We start from the raw sequence: 20788 nt of genomic DNA, 5'->3' as shown, positions 1-20788 counted from the left end.
CCTGTAATCACTATTTGACCACATATTTATAACTGGTCTTGAAATTCCTCCAGTTTCCATCTTCAGGTGTCACCCCTGGCTCAGCGCATCACTCTTGCCTGAAAGTTACAGTCGATCATCTCTGGCCCCCATGACCTGCTGTATTATGGTACGAGTGTGGCTGAGAATGTAGACTGGATGGCCCAAAGACAGATGGGCTGTTTTAAGCAGCGTCATGCTTTGGCAGTTCGCAGTAAAGCAGGCACTGACTGTAACTAACCAGCACACTTCTGCAAAATTCTCAACACACTGTTCCACAATGGAATTGGATCCACAATTGGACAACATTTAGCGGACAATCCTGAAATTGTGAAGAATTTCACTGATAGCCAGTTGGCTCACAATGTGGTGTACTTACATATACGGGAAAGAACATATATTTAAACAGATGGCCCTGATCTCTGCAGAGAGAAAGAACGTCTATATACACTGTGCCTTTCGACTCAACAAAGTAGGTAACAGCCATTTGCTGGTTCATTTTCCATGGCAATCAGAGTCAGCTGACTTGGTTTGAAATTTAAACAAATTTTGGTAGTTAACTGTTAGGCGTGAATTGGCACATTCTCCATGGTAATGCCTCAACCAATTTGAGTCCTCTTGTCAACTAATCAGCACAGTCTTCTCATGCGGTATAAAAGTTGATTTTCCCTTGTGTACTGTCCTGATTAATGCAACATGAAAAAAACAAACTACAGCAAAGTGTGTCTTTTATCAACAATACTCAAGTTCCACCAAATGATGAAAACACGCTCCCAGAAATGGCTGAGGTAGTTCAATGACGGTGCCCCTGTCTCTGGACTTGAATCCAATCTGCTGGAGGACTGCGCCATTCTCACATGTTCAAGCAGGCCAATTAAAAATATTTGTTTATAAGAATATTTGCTGAGCGGCTTTGTTAAGATCATGTTTCCTTATCTGGGTACCATCTGCCAGAGGAAGTAGCAATCCTATCTTACGGAGATCAGGCAGATCTGTCCCTTGTCCTTCGGGAATTCAAGGCAATGCAAATAAAGTTTACACAATCAGAGCTCAGCAACTAACCCTCAGTATCACTCAGGTGAAAGGTTAATATGCTCTAATTGATTGCTGGAGTAATTTTGTAGGTTATTAAATCATTATTTGGTACAAATGGTTTTACAGTACAGATTGCTTCAGAGCAATAATTTAAACATTCAGCTAGTGCTCTGCTGACTAACTGGCTAGCCGACTTCTGACAATTGATCTGTTTACTGAATTAACAAATACTGCAGCTATTAAATGTTTCAGCAACACACATTGACTCATTAAGATATCTGGTAGCATTGATTAGAAAACTTGAATCAGGAAAATTAGCAAATTGGTTGACAAAATGAAACTGGCGCAGGAAGGACAGGCTGAATAGTTTGGGGCTATTTTCCCTGGAGCGCCAGAGGCCGAGGGGTGACCTTACAGAGGTTTATAAAATTATGAGGGGCATGGACAGGGTGAATAGACAAGGTCTTTTCCCTGGGGTAGGGGGAGTCTAAAACTAGAGGGCATAGGTTCAAGTTGAGAGGGGAATGATTTAAAAGGAACCTTGGGGCAACATTTCACACAGAAAGTGGTGTGTGTATGAAATGAGCTGCCAGAGAAAGCAATGGAGACTGGTACATCTCCAGCATTGGACAGGTACAAGAATAAGAAGGGTTGAGAGGGATAGTAGGAACTGCAGGTGCTGGAGTATCTGAGCTAACAAGGTGTAGAGCTGCGTGAACACAGCAGGGCAAGCAGCATCAGAGGAGCAGGAAAGTTGACGTTTTGGGCCTAGATCCTTCATCAGAAATGGGGGAGGGGAAGGGGATTCTGAAATAAATAGGGAGGGGGGGGGAAGTGGATAGAAGATGGAGAAAAGAGAAGATAGGTGGAGAGGAGACAGACAGGTCAAAGACGCAGGTTTAGAGCCAGTAGAGTATAGGTGGGGAGGTAGGGAGGGGATAGGTCAGTCCAGGGAGGACGGACAGGTCAAGGGGGTGGGATGAGGTTAATAGGTAAGAGATGGGGGTGGGCCTTGAGGTGGGAGGAAGGGATGGGTGAGAGGAAGAACAGGTTAGGGAGGCGGGGACAACCTGGGGGCTTTGGGATGTGGTAGGGTGAGGGGAGACTTTGAAGCTGGTGAAGTCCACATTGATACCATTGGGCTGCAGGGTTCCCAAGCGGAATATGAGTTGCTGTTCCTGCAACCTTCGGGTGGCATCATTGTGGCACTGCAGGAGGCCCATGATGGACATGTCATCTAAGGAATGGGAGGGGGAGTTAAAATGATTTGCGACTGGGAGATGCAGTTGTTTATTGCGAACCGAGTGTAGGTGTTCTGCAAAGCGGTCCCCAAGCCTCCGCTTGGTTTCCCCAATGTAGAGGAAGCCACAACAGGAACAACAGATGCAGTATACCACTTTGGCAGATGTGCAGGTGAACAGCTGCTTGATGTGGAAGGTCTTGTTGGAGCCTGGGATGTGGGTGAGGGAGGAGGTGTGGGGGCAAGTGTAACACTTCCTGCGGTTGCAGGGGAAGGTGCCGGGTGTGGTGGGGTTGGAGGGCAGTGTGGAGCGAACAAGGGAGTCACGGAGAGAGTGCTCCCTCCGGAAAGCAGATAAGGGTGGGGAGGGAAAAATGGCTTGGCTGGTGGAGTCGGATTGTAGATGGCAGAAGTGTTGGAGGATGATGCGTTGGACCTCAATGGTTGAGAATGCCCTCGAATGTGTCTCCCACATTTCCCGCAACGCATCCCTCATACCCCCTCCCCACAATAACAACCAAAACAGAATCCCCCTCGCCCTCACATACCACCTCATCAACCTCTGGATCCAACACATGATCGTCCAACACCTCCGCCATCTGCAATCTGACCCCACTACCAAAGATGTTTTTCCCTCTCCACCCTTATGTGCTTTCCGGAGGGACCACTCTCTCCGTGACTCCCTTGTCCGCTCCACACTCCCTTCCAGCTCCCCCCCAACACGTGGCACTTTTCCCTGCAACCGTAGGAAGTGCTGCACCTGCCCCCACACCTCCTCCCTCGCCCCCATCCCAGGCCCCAACAAGACTTTCCATATTAAGCAGATGTTCACCTGCACATCTGCTAATGTAGTACACTGTATCTGCTGTTCCCATTGTGACCTTCTCTACATTGGGGAAACCAAGCGGATGCCACCCGAAGGTTGCAGGAACAGCAACTCATATTCTGCTTGGGAACCCTGCAGCCCAGTGGGATCAATGTGGACTTCACAAGCTTCAAAATCTCCACTCCCCCTACTGCATCCCAAAACCAGCCCAGCTCGTCCCTGCCTCCCTAACCTGCCCTTCCTCCCACCTATCCCCTCCTCCCACCTCAAGCCCCACCATATCTCCTACCTGCTAGCCCCATACTGCCCCCTTGACCTGTCTGTCCTCCCTGGACTGACCTATCCCCTCCCTAACTCCACACCTACACTCACCTTTACTGGCTCCATCCATGCCTCTTTGACCTGTCTGTCTCCTCTTCTCCTATCTCCTCCTCTCTCCATCTTCTATCCACCTCCCCCTCTCTCTCTATTTATTTCAGAACCCCCTTCCCCTCCCCCATTTCTGAAGAAGGGTCTAGGGCCAAAACGTCAGCCTTCCTGCTGCTCTGATGCTGCTTGGCCTGCTGTGTTCATCCAGGTCTCTACCTTGTTTTCTCAGATTCTCCAGCATCTGCAGTTCCTACTAGCTCTTTAAGGCAGCTAGATTGCAGCATGACATGTGATCACTTTTGTATTGAGGGTACCATTCAGCAGTCAGTCTGGTCAGTTTAATGTAGACCATCTGCCAGTTAGTCAGTCAGCTGTGAATGCAATGTAACAAGAATGTAAGTGAGCACAGTTCCCAATCTCTGATTGTAAGTCTTAGTCATTATGTCAATATGAATGTTAGTGTTAATAAATTTCAAGACATCGGTCTCAATGGGAACCCAGTTACTATAGTTTATTTTACATGGGCTGACTTGGGCAAACCATATCACTGCCATTTGGATAAGATATTAAACTGAGACCTCAACTGTACGCTCAGGTGGAGGTAAAAGATTCCACAGCCACTAATTTGTGGAACATAAGAAAATGCCAGAACTTGCTGGAGAAACTTAGCAGCTCTGGCAGCATCAGTGGAGAGAGAAACTGTTAATGTTTTGGGCCCCGTTCTGAAGAAGGGCCATTGGATTTGAAACATTAAATCTGTTTCTCTCTCCACACATGCTGCCAGACATGGTTCTCCAGCAACTTCTGTTTCATTTTGGATTTCAGGCATTTACAGCTCTTTGGTTTAATATGTAGGAAAAATCCACCTAGCCCTCTGAGCCCAGTGTGCCATTCATTGAGATTGTGGCTAATTTTCTTGCTTTATCTCCACAGCTCTCAGTGGTTTCAATATCTAGAAATGTATCAATCTTTGTCTTGAATGTACTCAATAACTGAGCCTCCACACCCCTCCGGGGCAGAGAATTCCAAAGGTAGACCACCCACTGAGTGATGTAATCCCTCCACAAAGGTATCTGGATGGGTACATGAATGGGAAGGATTTGGAGGGATGTGGGCCAAATGCTGGTAAATGGGACAAGGTCAGATTGGGATGTTGGGTTGGCATGATCAAGTTGGGCTGAAGAGTCTGTGTCTGTGCTGGGTGACTCTATGACTCTACATTTCAGTCTTCAACAGCCTACCCCTTTCACCTGAGCCTGAGTCTCACAGTTATATTCCACCCCACCACCAGAACCAGTGCAAACACCCTGTAAATCCCTGTAGGGATTTTGCACAACCAAGTGAGTTGATCTAATCCCCTTGGTCAATACTCACCAGATAATTTACTGAAGTATTAGTCAACCTGGTTAGTAAACCACTGACTTCATCAGAGTGTTGTTGTGTGTGTGAGGGCACTCAGGAGATTGGCGTGTGGCAATGTAGCGAGGCAATGTACACAGCATTGGGAAGTTGTTCTAGGTGTGTGGTGTGAAGAGGTGAAGCTATTACAGTCTGATAATAAACATTATGAAGCACAGAGCGAGAAAATGCACTTACGTTGACCAGATTATTGCACCATACAAATCCTCATTTCAAAAATCCAGCACAAACCACTCTGTCGTCCTTGAACCCAGCACATAATAAATTACATTACTTGTTGAAGTTCAGCAGTTTTCCAGCAGCCGCCAATCACTGTGTTAGGTGGTAGTGTGTTCCAAACTTTTGAAACTGTAGCTCCCCTGAATTTAACAACACACCCCATCCCCCCATGAGAATTATGTCAACTAGAATTATACTTACTGGGTGTGTGTGGTTGTGAATGTTACCTAGAAACTATGGAATAGCATTAATTATACAAACAACTTACAGTTGTTACAGATATCCACAGGATAATTAATGAACCTCCTGTCTCTAGCAGAGGATTCATTGAGCTCCACTCCAGCTGAGGACTATTGGTTAAATCCTTGAATAACACCCATTGTGTAGCATTGGGTGCGAACGGCTGAAACAGTGTTAGAGACGTAGAATTATCAAATGGTTATTTGTCCCTGCATGTCTGTGCTGGGTTTCTGTTAGAGCTACTTAATTACTACTGCTCCCCTCAGACCCCATAGGCTTTACCCTTTTGAGACTTTCCCAAGTTCCCTTTTGAATACCCCATTTATGATTAAACACTCCTCCCCGCACTCCAGTTCATAACCCCACACTGCATGAAAAGGATTCTCTAAATCCTCAGGTTTCTCTTGTTAAACATCCAGAATCTGTGGCCCCTGGTTTTTGCTCCTTCCAGAAACTTCTCCTTTATCTGCCCGTGATTTTGAATACCCTTACCAAACATCCCCTGGACTTGTCTTTAAAATATTTTTAACTAAGCATCAGCATAATGCTAGAGGCACACCTTTGTGTTTGGACAGCCAGACCTGATACAAGGTGTTGAAGATCATGTGAAATTGGAAAGCCAGACGTGGCCCTTCAACTCTGCTCCAGGGTTCAACAAAATCATGCCATGCGGGTGGGTGGAATGATGGACGGAGGGGAGGGGGTGTCAGACTAAACAAATCCAGTGGGGTGCCTGTCCCTAATTGCCCTGGAATTGAGTTGCTTGCTGGGCCATTGAAGAGGACAGTTAAAAGTCAAGCAGATTGCTGCCGGTCTGGAGTCATGTGTAGGCCAGTCGAGGAAAGGGCAGCAAGGAATGCTTAAAGGGTATAGGTGGATCACACGGGCTTTTTTTATAACAATCAGTGATAGATGCATAAACATAGTTCCGGAATTATTCATTCTACCACGTGCCATGATAGGATTTCTCCCTCTGCCTTCACTGCCTGAGCCCCAGCCCAGTGACACAACCACTACATCACAATCGTGCCCCTTGCTGTCTTTATGGTCCTCCTCCTCATGTTAGTTGCGAAGTGGAAATGAGGCAGAGTGCCATGACGAGACTCGTCAAGCTACAATCATGGGAGACAACGATGGCTAGCTAATGTCCCATCTGACATCCAACCGAGGTGGGCATCACTATTTAATGGCTTCTGCCAAGGGTAAATGTTACAACGTCTGAAAGGAAAGAAAACATGTTTTTTCTTTGATTTGAATAATTTATGTATTGTGGTTGTGATTAAAGAGATTATTGATGTGGAATTTATTTACCTCAGCCCATTACTGATCCACCGTCTTGCCTGGGTGGTCATTGTTCTTACTTTCTGGCTGGCTTTTCAATGTTCCTTGGCTTGAGAAGATGTTGATTTCTGCCAATGGTATGTGGTGCCCCGGTCACTGCCAATTCTTTTAAAAATTCCTCACTCATTAGCTGCTTGTGACATGGCACAGTTTGTCTCCTCTGGCTTCCATCAGCTGGTTTTTGTCTCCCTACTAGCCCCACCCTTCCTGCTGACACTCACCATCTCCCCCCCGGCTAATTCCCCCAACCACCATCACTGTAGGTATACTGCCATGTTTTGGGAGGTTTGGAATTCCAAATGCAGGGTAACAGCAAGGCTTGAATCCACATTCTATTTTCCCAGAAGGAAAAACCAATTCAACTTGGAAATGAGACGTACAGATCCAACTCATTCTGTATACCTCGAAGTGGAACTACAGTACAATCAATCCAAACACAACAAGACTTGGACAATATCCAGGTTTGGGCTGACAAGTGGCAAGTGCCATTCACACCACACTGGTGCCAGGCTATGACCATCGCCAATAAGACAGATTCAAACCATCTTCTCTTAACATTCAGTGGCACTGATGTTGCTGAACTCCCTGTGATCAATGTCCTGGGGGTTACTATTGACCAAAAACACCACAAACAGCTGCTACAAGGGCAGGCCTGAAACTAGGAACACTGAGCAAGTGACTCACCTCTTGACTCCCCAAAGCCTGTCCCACCATCTACAAGGCACAAGTCAGGAGTGTGATGGAACACTTCCCACTTGCCTGGATGGGGGCAGCTCCAACAACACTCAAGAAGCTTGATACTATCCAGGACAAAGCAGCCGCTTGATTGGCACCACATCCACAAACATCCCACTCCCTCCACCACCGACACTCAGTAACAGCAGTGTGTACTCTCTACAAGATGCACTGCAGAAATTCACCAAAGATCCTCACACAGCACCTTCCAAACCCACAACCACTTTCATCTAGAAAGACAAGGACAGCAGATACATGGGAACACCACCCCCTGCATGTTCCCCTCCAAGTCACCCACCATCCTGACTTGGACATATATCGCTGTTCCTTCGGTGTCGCTGGGTCAGAATCCTGGAATTCCCTCCCTAAGGGCATTGTGGGTCAACCCACAGCACATGGGCTGCAGTGGTTCAAGAAGGCAGCTCACCCCCACCTTCTCAAGGGGGCGTAGGGACAGGCAATAAATGCTAGACCAGCCGTCACGCCTATCCCATGAATGAATTTAGGAAAAGTTACTTTCTGAGTACTATATTTTGTTTTAGACTGGTTAGTCCCTCTGGTGCCAATGTGTGTTCATTAGAACATAGTCTCCTGACAACAGTCAGTCTCTGAGAGTGCAGCAAAGGGGCAAGTTTGAGGTAGCTTTGGATTTGAAGTGCGTGGTGATGGTGGGGACATTGCTTTCTTATTTATTTCACTTTATTTCTCCACTCCCAACCCAGGATTGCCTGTTTTCTTTCTTGTTAACATTTTCCACATCAAGAGTCAAGTATTCAAGCAAAATCTCACACGTAAGAAAAAGGAAAGATTTGCACTTGGCACTTCTCAGAGCCACATCTAAACTGGGAATTCCAAAGACTTACGATCTTTTGTGTGGAGAGATTTCTCCTCAACTCAGTCCTAACTGAGGTGAGCGCGACTGAACAGTCGGCATTCTGTTGCAGTGGTGAGTGAGCAGATCCTGCATGAACTAACCAGTCTTGTTTAGTCATCACTCCTCTGGTTCTGAGGCACCTCTATATGTTGGTCTGTCACTAATGCACTTTATGGGATGAGAAGATCATAGTGACAGTGCTAACTCTCTGGTAGAGATACACACACTTCTAAACCCTGTCTTTACACATTTTTAATGATAAATTGACACGCATACACAAAGAAAAGTAGTGCATAAAATTGCTTTATTCTCCTTGCTTCTGAAAATAATGTGAAATTTCCCCAATATTTTTCTGCTCATATGATTTAAGAGCAAATCATCAGACTAGCACTGACAATGTAGATTTGTATAACCTTATATTAATCCGATACTTCATAATGCTGCAATTTTCACGTACTCAGCAAAAAGTTTCATTGTTTCTCTTGTTCAAACATGTCAAACTACAGTTAGAATGTTTTTTTACATTTCTCTTTCAAGGCAATCAAAAGCCTTCTTGAGATCATTAGTGATTTAAGTGGCTCAAGGTGCATAGGAAGAGTTTACAAATATACACAGAAAGTCTATCCCATGGATGAAGGGGATGAAAAGAGATACAGAGGAAAAGTTCGTACATGTTACATCCCTCGCTCCTGCTCTCCCTCTCCCAAAACAATTACTACAAAATAAACTTAATACAAAATAATCAAGTTTTGGTATCTCAGTAAATGATTGAAGTGATTCAGTAGTCATTACATTTCAAGTATAATCATAGTTTGGAAGACCTTGCTTTGCAGAGATAGGCACAATTCCATGATCTGGCAATTGCAGGGAGCACAAAGTGCCCAATCCCAGGAGTCCCACTCGCCCCTCACCCCTGAGCTACCTTGCCCGCATGGGCTCCCTGCCCTGAACTGCCTCAAATTTAAAATTCTTATCCTGAAAATCCCTCCATGACTTCCTCACACTCTCCTCACCTCCTTTCGACCCATACCTCGCCAAAATCTCCTTCAGCTCTCTACACTCCTCTGCCTGTTGCCCTGCCTTTAGCATCTAGATTCTAACTTCTGGAAATTTCCTCCCCTAAATCTGTCTATCTCTCCAAATTTCTTCTCCCTTACTGTCATCCTTAAAACCCATATCCCTATTCTAATACAGACTCATAGAGATGCACAACACAGAAGGAGGCCCTTCGGTCCAACTCGTCCATGCTGACAATGTGTCCTAAGTTACCCTAGTCCTATTTGCCAGCGTTTGGCCTTTATCCTTCTGAACCCTTAAGTAGCTCAGTGTCAATTTCAATCTGTTAATGCTACTGTAAAGAGAGAATTGACAACACATTGGTCTCTACCTAATGGTGAGCTGTTCTATAATTGTCTCCATCCAGCATATTTCCAGTGCAATCCTTGGAATGGCTGGAACAAAGTTTTTTATACATGATAATGTCTGTTTGCAACACAAAATTCTGCAACATGTGCCTTGTACTTGACTTGAAGATTTTCAAACGTGGTTCAAATAGCAGCTCATCCATACAGCATTCTGAAGTCATCAGGGAGGCAAGATTCCTTCCCGGATTTCCATCACAGCTGCACAAAATCCACGTACTTCAGGATTGCTGGTTTGATAATTCCCTACGCAACGATCAGATCCGATGACATTGCTCTGATCAAACAATACGATGAGCCATCAAGCCAGGGTGCTGTGCTGTCTCCTCAGCTTTCAGGTTCGTTAATGACTGCCCCATATTCCAGAAAATGTTGATGCTCGAGATGCTCTGTGCCAGGAGTGGGAACGTTTTCCACTTTTGGTATATTCCTTTCAATTAAACTGGATGTTCTAAGGTCTCTCTACTAGACACCAGTGTTCAAAAGATTAACAAACAATGGGCAATTTCTAACATGTAAAACCTAAATAGCACTCACACAGAAATCTCCAGTAAGTATCAGTGTTAATGTTACATTGAATTGTCTGGCTAAATCATGTCTCAGGATTATTTCAAATCTGCTGTGTCTAACAAACTACAATGTGGAGTATAATTAAATGATGCTCTGTCACAGTGGTTTCCACTTTAACTAGCAGTGAAATTCTAGTGCAGATGTATTGTTCTTCTCTAGGAGCAATACCTGGGCTCCTGGTTACCACAGTCCCATTTCTGCTTCTTTACCCCATCTCTCTTTGCCGACACCAGCATCCATGCCCATTTTAGCCAGCCCTAATTCTCATTACCCTGTGCTCCCCCCGCCCCATGCTTTCCTCCACTGCCCACAATCTAATATGATTAACACACAGATCTGAAGCTGACAGTCTGTAGCACAGGCCCTAGTAAGGTAAACCTCAAAATTGGCTCATTGTATCACCAAACATCTCTCACCACCACGGGAATGGGCGCCCCTCAAATTCAGATAATAGCAGCAACAGTTTGCTTGTTTCAGTGGGTGGTTAAGGGGTGATCTCATTAAGAGGAGTCACATGTGGGCCAGACCATATGAAATCTCCTTCGCTGAAGAGATTAGCAGCTCAGCTGGATTTTTTGACAATCAATGATGGTAAGTGTTACCGACACCAGCCGATAGTCCACATTTATTAATTAAATTTAATTCCCTCCAGCTCTGGTGGGGCTTGAACCGACGTCCCCAGAACATTAGTCTGGGTGACTAGCTCAGTGACATTACTGCTGCACCACCCTTATACACATCCCATTTCAGTGGAACTTTAGGGCAATTTTCTTTTGTTGCTGTTTGAGTGGAGCCCAGAGAAAAGGGGAAGTCCAGATGAGGACCATGTCGTAGGATTGTAATACACCTCACTCACTATTCCACCTTTCAAATTAATTAGGTGGTACATTGAGAGCATTGCTCAGCGAATAAAACACTCCTGGTCCCAATCACCTCAATGTTTTCGATCCAAAATCTAACCCCCATCATCTGGCTCATGTGGAGATGTGTGACCAGGATGCCTCAGCATCACTTTTACATACTGGGCTCCAGGAGACAGCAGCCAATGATTAAAGGGTTCAATAGGAGAGAAGCGGTTTCCCCCCCAGTTAGGGCATAGTTCCAATTCACACAATGACAAGGAGAACATTCTCCCCAAAACATCCAGCTGAGGCCATGGTCACATTAAAATCTCAAAACTGAGACTGATACGACTTGTTTTGTCAGGGAGGGAACAGAAGGCTACAGAATCAAGGCAGAATAATTGGGCCTGGTGTACAGAACAGCCATGATCATGCTGAATGCTAGAAGGGAATTGAGGGACTCAATCACCTCCTGTTCCTTGTATAAATCCTGTAGCAACTGAGTGCACAGAAGACCTGGCTTATTCCCAATCTCCGGGAACAACACAAAAGTTGCAAACAGCATCTGGCTGGAGAGGCAGTCCTTTCATTGGGAAGGGTCAGAAACACTAACAGATCATGCTACAGAAACTCATCGGGTTTGGCAGAGAGAAAGACAACTAACACTTCAACTCCAGTGACCCTTTTTCACTAAACTCAAAATGCTAACTCTGTTTCTCTCTCCACAGACCTGCTGAGTTTGTCCAGCACTTACTGCTGTTATTTCAGATCTTTGTTTGTTCTTCGTTTGGAGATGAATTGGATTGACTTTGTTAGTAACTTTAATAGGGGAAAAGAAAGGGTTCAGTTGCATTAAAGCCAACTGTCATTCATTAAAATGCCTCCCCCCCCTTCCCTTCCACACTCCACCCAAGCTGATTGCTCTGTGCCTCGCTGGGAATACGAGGAGTAGGAGGGTAATGGGATGGGGTGTTTGGACAGTCGGTATTATTGGTAGAACAGAGATCAAGGCTAGGGAACCATTTAGGAGCAGCATTCACACAGCACGAAGCAGGCTGGGTGGTAAAAGCAAAGGAAATGTTTGAAAATTGGTCCCAGATTAGAACAAGTTAAATAAAAATGACCAAATTCAATCTACCATTCCACTCGAATGGCAAGGGACTAAATACTGCAAAAAAGAAAAGGTTTTCTAAAAAAAAAATCATTATTTAAATTACTGCTTGCTGACAAATATATCAATCACTTATAACACTATAATTATAACCTTTTAAAAACTCCAGAAAGGGCAGCTGAGATAAATTGAAGTGCTTTAGTATCCTAGAGAGTCCCAAATTCTTGCCCTTCAGATTGAAGTTAATAATCACACAGTATACAATAATATTAATTTGTACAGAGTCTCTGGCCTTCTAAACATAAGAGGTAGAACCACGTCTGACTACAGTCAGCTGCTGTAAGAAAAATGTGTCCCATTAACAGTAATTATAATAAAGGTGGCAAGCAATAGGAGAACATCAATATGAGCATTCAGGCCTGAAGACATAGTAATGTGTCTGCAATCATTCGTATCCCATTTGGATGGGTTAAAGTGTCATCAGAAAAAGAGTCTTTGCATAGTCAGCAATTTTCAGCAAGTCACCCAAAACAGCACTAGTCCTTCACATTGGCTCGAAAGGAGCAGAGCAGGTCCATCGACTCATGTCACGGGGGAGGTGGAGAGGTCAGTGGGTGGGGGGGGGGGGGGGGTGGTGGCATGCGGTAAAGCAGAAACAGATGGGCTGGGACTACATGGGGGATGGGGTGTGGTGTGCGCAGTGTCTCACAGTCACGGTGTACCTTGAAAGTGCACACAAACCCGTCAACATACCAGCAACACCACACACATCCTCCCAACCCACCCATCCTCACCTCACCCACCACCCCACCCCTGCCCCACCAACTCTTATTTGTTCTTCAAGCTGGGAACCAGTCCTGGGAAGAAGGTCTCTGAATTGGACCAGGGTGGGGGGGTGGGATGCGAAAGGGATGGAGGGAGGTGGTGCCCCCCACCCCACACCCCTTCCCGGGGAGGTGGGGGTAACCCAGTCGTAATTCCATGGTGTGGCTGCCAAGATGGGAGAAATTCAGCTCGAAGCATTGGCAGGTCTGAGCATGTCCAGTGTTGCATGGAGAGTTACAGTGCTGTTTCAGTCCCCCTTCCTCTCCACGTGGAGCCTGTGTCAGAGTCTGGATCAAGCTCTATTCTTATTTGAGGCACATTTCTTGTTGGAGTTGTTGGAGGGCTGGGAAGAAATGTAAATATGCAGGTATTAATAGCAACTCTCTTAATCAGTGAACGTTGTCCCTAGAAATAACACACCAGAACTCGCAAACTCTACCCTCCTGAGAAGGACAAGGGCAGCAGGTACATGGGAACACGATCCCCTCCAAGTTCCCCTCCAAGACACTCACCATCCTGACTCTGCTGACCCTGTCTTTCTGGATGGTCGAGGTCGTGGATTTATACAGTAATCACATCAACGCTCACTTTGAACGCAGTCACTGTTTACTGTATACTACACGAAAGGTAAATTGGGTATTAATATGTCCAACCTACAGCTACCTTTTGATTGGAGTTTTGATTTCACGCACCCATTTCTTGGCAGCACACTCTAACATCCCTGCCAAAGGAAATTGCTGGTTCCAAACATCCACATTCCCTTCCCAAGTGATAGCTTGGTGTTTCAGAGAGGGAAAGTAATCATTCCTGACTCCAGGCATTTGTGCCGTAAACCCATCTTCTGTTTCTTGCATAATCCAGAGATACTTTTTTTGAATAAGTCAACCTTCCCTAATTCCACAGGAAACCGTGGACGACCGAGGTCAAACCTGATTTAAGATAAGAAATTCCACTCCCTAACTGGCACCCTGAATGTTATTAGCTACTGCTGGCTTCTGGGAAGCTGTCGCAGACGTAGTAAACCTCATGCATAATTTCACAGAATTTTTCATTCAGTAATACCTAAAGAAAGACACCAAAAGGAGCAACAGAATTGAAAACCAAAGGAGTTGAATTGATACAGGATCTTGGCTGAAGGAGACTTGTGGCAAGGTGAGCAATTCTGGTCTCTGCTTCATAAAAAGGACAGCACAGCACTTGCAAAGTTGGAAGGGAGAGCACTTGATCTGAGAGATATAAAAATAAAACAACTCTTGGGACGAGGGCTCTTTTCTTCAGAAGTGAAAAATCTGAAGTTTAACCCGAGAGAGTTCTTTAAAAGTTGAATAGGGGTTTAAAGGCTGGATGGAGAGAAGAAATAAAAATAGTAAGTGCTGTAGAAATTCAGCAGGTCTGGCAGCATCTTTGGAGAGAGAAACAGAGTTAATGTTTCAAGTCTATTATGTCTTCCTCAGAAGAGCTGTGGGCTTTCTTCTGAAGGACAGTCATGTCGAACTTGCTTTGATCTGCTCGTGGACCTCCAAACCAGCTCCTAATTTTATCAGAAACATCAGTGAGTGATGTTCAAATGCAGGAGAGAGTCAGAGCCCACTGACACAGTACCAAGCAGTGAGAAGGATCACGGGCCTTACCTTGGCATAGTGACTGGCTGAAGAAATAAAATTGGATCAGCATGAAGTATGTCGTTCAAGGAACATCGGGGGCTTTTCTCCTGAGTAAAGAAAACAGACTCCATCAGGCCACTTTACACTGCAATTATTCAACCAGGATATAAACCCAAAAATGGCTAGTGTTACTCCAGTCAGTGTCCCTGTCTTTCTCAAATGGATTCTGAGTCTGCGCTCCACACTTCTGAAAGGATGGGTGTTAATTTCCACTCCTGACGATAGTGAGAAGGGGAAAATGAAGGATAAGTTACCATTGGAGAAAAACTTTCCATTGGCTAGAAAGGAGCAGACCAGGGCCAACCCTGCTCACCAACTCTGTAATGAAATACTGGAGGACAGGGTCCACCAATAACTTCCTCAACTTAAGGTCTTTATGGGAAATGTCTGTCCACGTGGGCATGTGTGTGCCTGCATGTGCGTGTGTGTGTTTCTGTGAGTGTGCACCTGTGTGCGTGTGTGCCGGGGGGAGTGGTGCGAAGAGGTGTCATAATCTGGGGGAGATCAGGTCATGAGGGGCAGGTGACAAAGTGTCCCCTAAAGCCACCTACCGCTCTGCGCCTTTGGACTCCCCGAGTTCCCTCTCTCCACAAACATTCCACCCACCGGCCAGCCCAGGACTGGGGATAAAAATCACCTCCGTCTTGCTGGTGCGCACAAGGGGCAGGCCCTGATCGGAATGTGCAGGCAGTGACTGGACATGGCCTAATCCTCTGTTTCCTGGCCGCTTGGAGGGACACAATTGGCAGGTAGTCACATGGGGTTTCATGGTGGTATTGGCTGCCATCTCACAACCCCAATCCCAACACACACACACACACACACACACACACACACACACACAGCATACACAGCCACACACACACACACACACACACACACACACAGCATACACAGCCCCACACACACACACACACACACACACACACACACACACACACACACACAGCATACACAGCCACACACACACACACACACGCACACACACACACACACACACAGCATACACAGCCACACACACACACACACACGCACACACACACACACACACACACACACACACACACACACAAACACACCCAGACACAAACACACACACACATATATACAGCCACACACACACAGACACACACAGACACACACACACACACACACACACACACACACACACAGACATCCACAAACACACACACAGACACACACAGGCAGTCTCAGACACTGAAGAAAGGGACCATCTCAGTTGATGGAGACAGTGTGGAGGCGATTTACCAGAAAGATACCAGGGGCAAGGAATTGCAGCGATTTGGGGAGGTGGGAGAATTTGTAGTTGTTCTGGTTTGATCAGAGACTGTTAAGGGGGAGATGTAATATCAAACATGAAGGGTTTAGATATAACCAATTTCAGAGAAATTGTTTCCACTGGAAAGAGGTTGAGTATCCAGAGGACAGATATTAAAGATCATTGGCAAACCAACAACAGGGAAGATGAGGAGCATTTCTTTCTGACAGTGAGTTGTGGTGATCTAGGACGTGCTTCCTGAAAGGCCATTGGGAAGCAGATTGCATTGGAATTTCCTGAAGGGAACTGGATAAATACCTGAAGAGGACAAACTGATTATGGCCCTGGGGAAAGGGCATTGAGAAGTGGGACTAAACAGAAAATGCTGTTGAGGAGGGAGCACAGGTACGAAGGAATGAATGGCCTCCGTCTGCACTGATGAACAATGGGTGTCCCTCCTGTGATGTTCTTCCCCTAGTTCTGTGACCCCCATCACTCCAATCTGTCCCAATGGAGATGTGATGAGAATCAGAACTTTCCCCTCACTCTGTGAGGGCTGTTTGCCTGTGACATTAATTCCCGAGTCAGCCTGGCTTTTCAAACTCTTTCTGTTACTTAAAGTGTGAAGCCCTCATTCCCCGAGCTCACTAACTTACTGCACACCATCTAAGGCTGAGTGCAGTGCCCACTGTTAGCAAATGTCCCCACATCAGGAACGGGGGCCCTCCACACTTCCAAATGGCAGGCTTTGCACTCCAATTTGGATTGAGGTGGGAAGATGGGATTGGGGTAGACTGAGGTGAATGATGATATCTGATTCTCAGCCTCGGCACAGAGCTGCAGCACTGACATAAACCAGAACTGAATGGGCCTCCAAGTCTTTGAAATGGAGATAGTGATGTGGCACCAAACGAACCTGTTGTTTACAATGAAAGCAAAGACCACACACAAACCAACGAGAATCGCCAACCCGTCAACAATCAAACAAATCATTCCCCGGTAGTGGCAGAGATAATGGGAACTGCAGATGCTGGAGAATTCCAAGATAATAAAATGTGAGGCTGGATGAACACAGCAGGCCCAGCAGCATCTCAGGAGCACAAAAGCTGACGTTTCGGGCCTAGACCCTTCATCAGAGAGGATGAAGGGTCTAGGCCCGAAACGTCAGCTTTTGTGCTCCTGAGATGCTGCTTGGCCTGCTGTGTTCATCCAGCCTCACATTTTATTATCTTGGCATTCCCCGGTAGTGCATGTGTATTCTGAAGGTGTGGAGCAGGCAGGTTGAAATGCATAAACAATAATTCCACTGACCATGCTTAGAATTTGCAACGAAGACACCAGGGCTTCAAGCTTAATTGATTTGAAATCGGTAGATCACCTACCTGTTGGGATCTTCTACATGCTGCAAATATTATGGAATCCTCCACACACCGTAGGCCTTTAAAGTCTGGGAAAACCATAAGCTGAACTTTCCTAAAATTTCGACCATGCAGTTTGGCAGTGGCTGGCTTGGGTATGTTTCCACCTAACAGCCATAGTGACCCAATCAGATTGATGGGGGTAATAAAACTGAAGCAATAACCAAGCTCCAATTGGTGCAAGATTATAAGTCAGTGGTGAACAGATGCTGGAGGTGCACTTGAATATGGGTGGGCATTGCCTGGCATTACAGTGAAGAAGTGAATAAAGTGATTTCTATTTCACATTCAAAACCCTACCTACCACAAGGGTTGGGAGGCATCATCATTGAGTTAAGAACACCCCTGTCTTTGCTGTGATACCAAACACCAGTTGGGAGGGCTGCTTTCTGTCATACACGCATCTTGTCTTTAAGAGGGCTGGACAGGGTAGTCTAACATGGCTAGAAAGGATAGACAGAGGAAGGATGTTCCCAATGGCCGGGCAAATCCGGAACTAGGGGTCGCTGTCTAAGCAAACGGGAAGGCCATTTAGGACTGAGGTGAGGAGAAATTTCTTCACCCAGAGAGTGTGAAGCCTGTGGAATTTACTGTCACAGAGAGTTTTACAAAACATTGTGTTTTCAAGAAGTATGTAGATACAGCTCTTGTGGCTAAAGGGATCAAGTGAAGGTGAGATTAGGTTATTGAGCTCAAAGCTCAGCCATGATCATATAAAAAATGGTGCAGCAGGCTTGAAGGGCCAAATGGCTTCCTCCTGCTCCTAATTTCTATGTTTCTATGTAAGAGAGTTCACTGCTAAGTACTCCATGTACTGTGGGTAAGCAGTGTTGTGACTCTGCCTGACAGATAGTCTGCAAAGCACGCACTCACAGGAGTCAGGATAATAAAATGAGAGGCTGGATGAACACAGCAGGCCAAGCAGCATCTCAGGAGCACAAAAACTGACGTTTCGGGCCTAGACCCTAGGCCCGAAACGTCAGCTTTTGTGTTCCTGAGATGCTGCTTGGCCTGCTGTGTTCATCCAGCCTCTCATTTTATTATCTTGGAATTCTCCAGCATCTGCAGTTCCCATTATCTCTCACTCACAGGAGTCAGTTGGCTTGCTGGTAATGTCTGCTTCATAGCTTGTAATGTGTTGTACTGTTTCGAATAAACTAACCCTGCTGAGTGATTACTTATCTGAGTGTCACCATAAATGTGAGATCTGTGTACCAGGGGAATCTCCTTGTCTGGGCTGTGATGTCACACACCAACCAGCAGGAACAGTTTTTCACTTCAATGAAGATAAAATGGGATGAATTACAGTCAATGGGAATGAGATTAAAACTGTGGCCAAATACTCTCACCCGCCAAGCAAGGTTAACATTAATGGCCTAGGTCTGATCGTCAGTGAGGAGATCCCTCTGACCTCGAGGTCAGAGGTCCTAATAAAGCCCCACATTGGGGTTTTGGGGTTAATAAGACTGGGGGCATGGACTGAGAATTGGTTAGCAGGTCAGGTAAAAATGGCCTTTTTCAGAGTGGAAGGTGCTGATGAATGAGATCCCACAAGGATCAGTGCTTTGGCCCCAGCTACTCACAACGTAGATCATCCAAATGGATGAGGGTGTCAAAAGTAATACTTTCAAATTTTCTGACAACATAAATCTAAGTGGGGAGATAATGAGAACTGCAGATGCTGGAGAATCTGAGATAACAAAGTGTGGAGCTGGATGAACACAGCAGGCCAAGCAGCATCTTAGGAGCACAAAAGCTGACGTTTCGGGCCTCGATGAAGGGTCTCGGCCTGAAACATCAGCTTTCCTGCTTCTAAGATGCTGCTTGGCCTGCTATGTTCATCCAGCTCCACACTTTGTTATCTTAAATCTAAGTGGGATTGGGACTGGTGAGGATTCAGGTGACTTACACTCTCAGGTGAGTAAGTGAGTGGGCATGTGTGTGGTAGATGCAGGATAAGGATAAATGAGAAGTTTGATGGGAAAACATAATGGCTGAAATGGACACAGATTGGCAAGTATTGATGTACCAAGAAACCTGAATGTCCCTGGATACTAGGCACTGAGGCAAGCAGGGTACAGCAAACACACAGGAGGTGACTGCTACATTGGCAATCATTGCAGGAGGGTTTGAGCTCAGGACCAAGGAAGTCTTGCTGCAGCTGTACAGGGCCTTGGTGAGACAACACCTGGGGTACTGTGTCCTTATCTGAGAAGAGATGCACTTGTCATAGAGGGAGTGCAGAGGAGGTTCACCAGAGTGATTCCTGGGATGGCAGGTTTTTTGTATGAGGGGAGATTGGGTTGATGGGGTCTGTATTCACTGGGATTTAAAAGAATGAGAGGGAATCTTATTGAAAATGGGATTTGACACAAAGAATCAGCACACTGAATGGTGGAATGGGCTCAAAAGGCCACGAATCCTGCAATGTTCCCATCTGGATGCAAACACGAATTTGACTTCTGCATAAAATGATGGCCAGGATGTGGAGAGCTTGGTGGGACTTGGGGGCAACCATATTTTAAGTGAATATCCAGCCCAAGGATTTCCTGCAGAAAGTGCTGAAGCAGTTTTACCAACTACGTACGGAGAGACAAAGAATTAATTTCTCATGTCCAACATGACTTTTATCTCAGGACTTCTGCGAGGTCACTGGCCTCGAAATGTTAGTGATAATGGGAACTGCAGATGCTGGAGAATCGAAGATAACAAAAGTGTGGAGCTGGATGAACACAGCAGGCCAAGCAGCATCTCAGGAGCACAAAAGCTGACGTTTCAGGCCTAGACCCTCTCTGATGAAGGGTCTAGGCGCGAAACGTCAGCTTTTGTGCTCCTGAGATGCTGCTTGGCCTGCTGTGTTCATCCAGCTCCACGCTTTTGTTATCTTGGCCTCGAAATGTTAACTCAGTTTCTCCAGCAATTCCTGTTTTAACAGGTCTCCAGCATCCACAGAAATTTTCGTTTTATTCATAGTCTTTGCAGAACATTTGGACAGAACACCATGCTCCTACTGTGTGGGGAGGCTGCAGCGTGAGGAGCAGAATTACAAAGCAGTTTCAGAAAGCGACAGATCACTCCCCATGCACTTTATCAGGCAGTCAAGCAAAATTGCTGTAAAAATCACTTGCACTCCCACATTGACCGTTCTGCAAGGTCAAGGTGTGAGCTCTGTATTATAATAAAACCATTCTGTGTTGTGATTAGGAGAAAGAGCATGTGAACAGATTAAAGGAATTCACTGACCTGAAACACAAAGTGAACGACAGCAGAGAGAGACAAAAGGAGCCAGTTAGAATTTGGTTAAAGTTTCCACTGAAGCATAGCTAGTTGATGACTGTTGGA

At 45.8% G+C, this 20788-nt stretch overlaps 1 protein-coding gene across 3 annotated transcripts in view; it reads right to left on the bottom strand.

Annotated features, from left to right (window-relative positions):
• Nucleotides 1–13072: 13072 nt before the first annotated feature.
• The window catches only part of LOC125450951 (electrogenic sodium bicarbonate cotransporter 1-like), a 223375-nt gene continuing 215659 nt past the window's right edge, over nt 13073–20788 (bottom strand). Inside the window, exons 26-27 of one of the 3 annotated variants that reach the window (XM_059648092.1) lie at nt 14717–14796; nt 13073–13428 (exon numbers count right to left, since the gene is read on the bottom strand). In XM_059648092.1, coding sequence (XP_059504075.1) covers nt 14753–14796 — 44 coding nt within the window. In that variant the 3' untranslated portion in view covers nt 13073–13428; nt 14717–14752. The remainder of the gene's footprint in view (nt 13429–14716; nt 14797–20788) is intronic. The other 2 variants (XM_059648140.1, XM_059648179.1) reach the window with 2 other exon arrangements.

This window comes from Stegostoma tigrinum, chromosome 1, assembly GCF_030684315.1.
Source record: "Stegostoma tigrinum isolate sSteTig4 chromosome 1, sSteTig4.hap1, whole genome shotgun sequence".
In the NCBI taxonomy this organism is placed as follows: domain Eukaryota; kingdom Metazoa; phylum Chordata; class Chondrichthyes; order Orectolobiformes; family Stegostomatidae; genus Stegostoma; species Stegostoma tigrinum.
The sequence above is the reverse complement of the archived record's forward strand: the minus strand, read 5'-3'. Positions and strand labels throughout refer to the sequence as shown.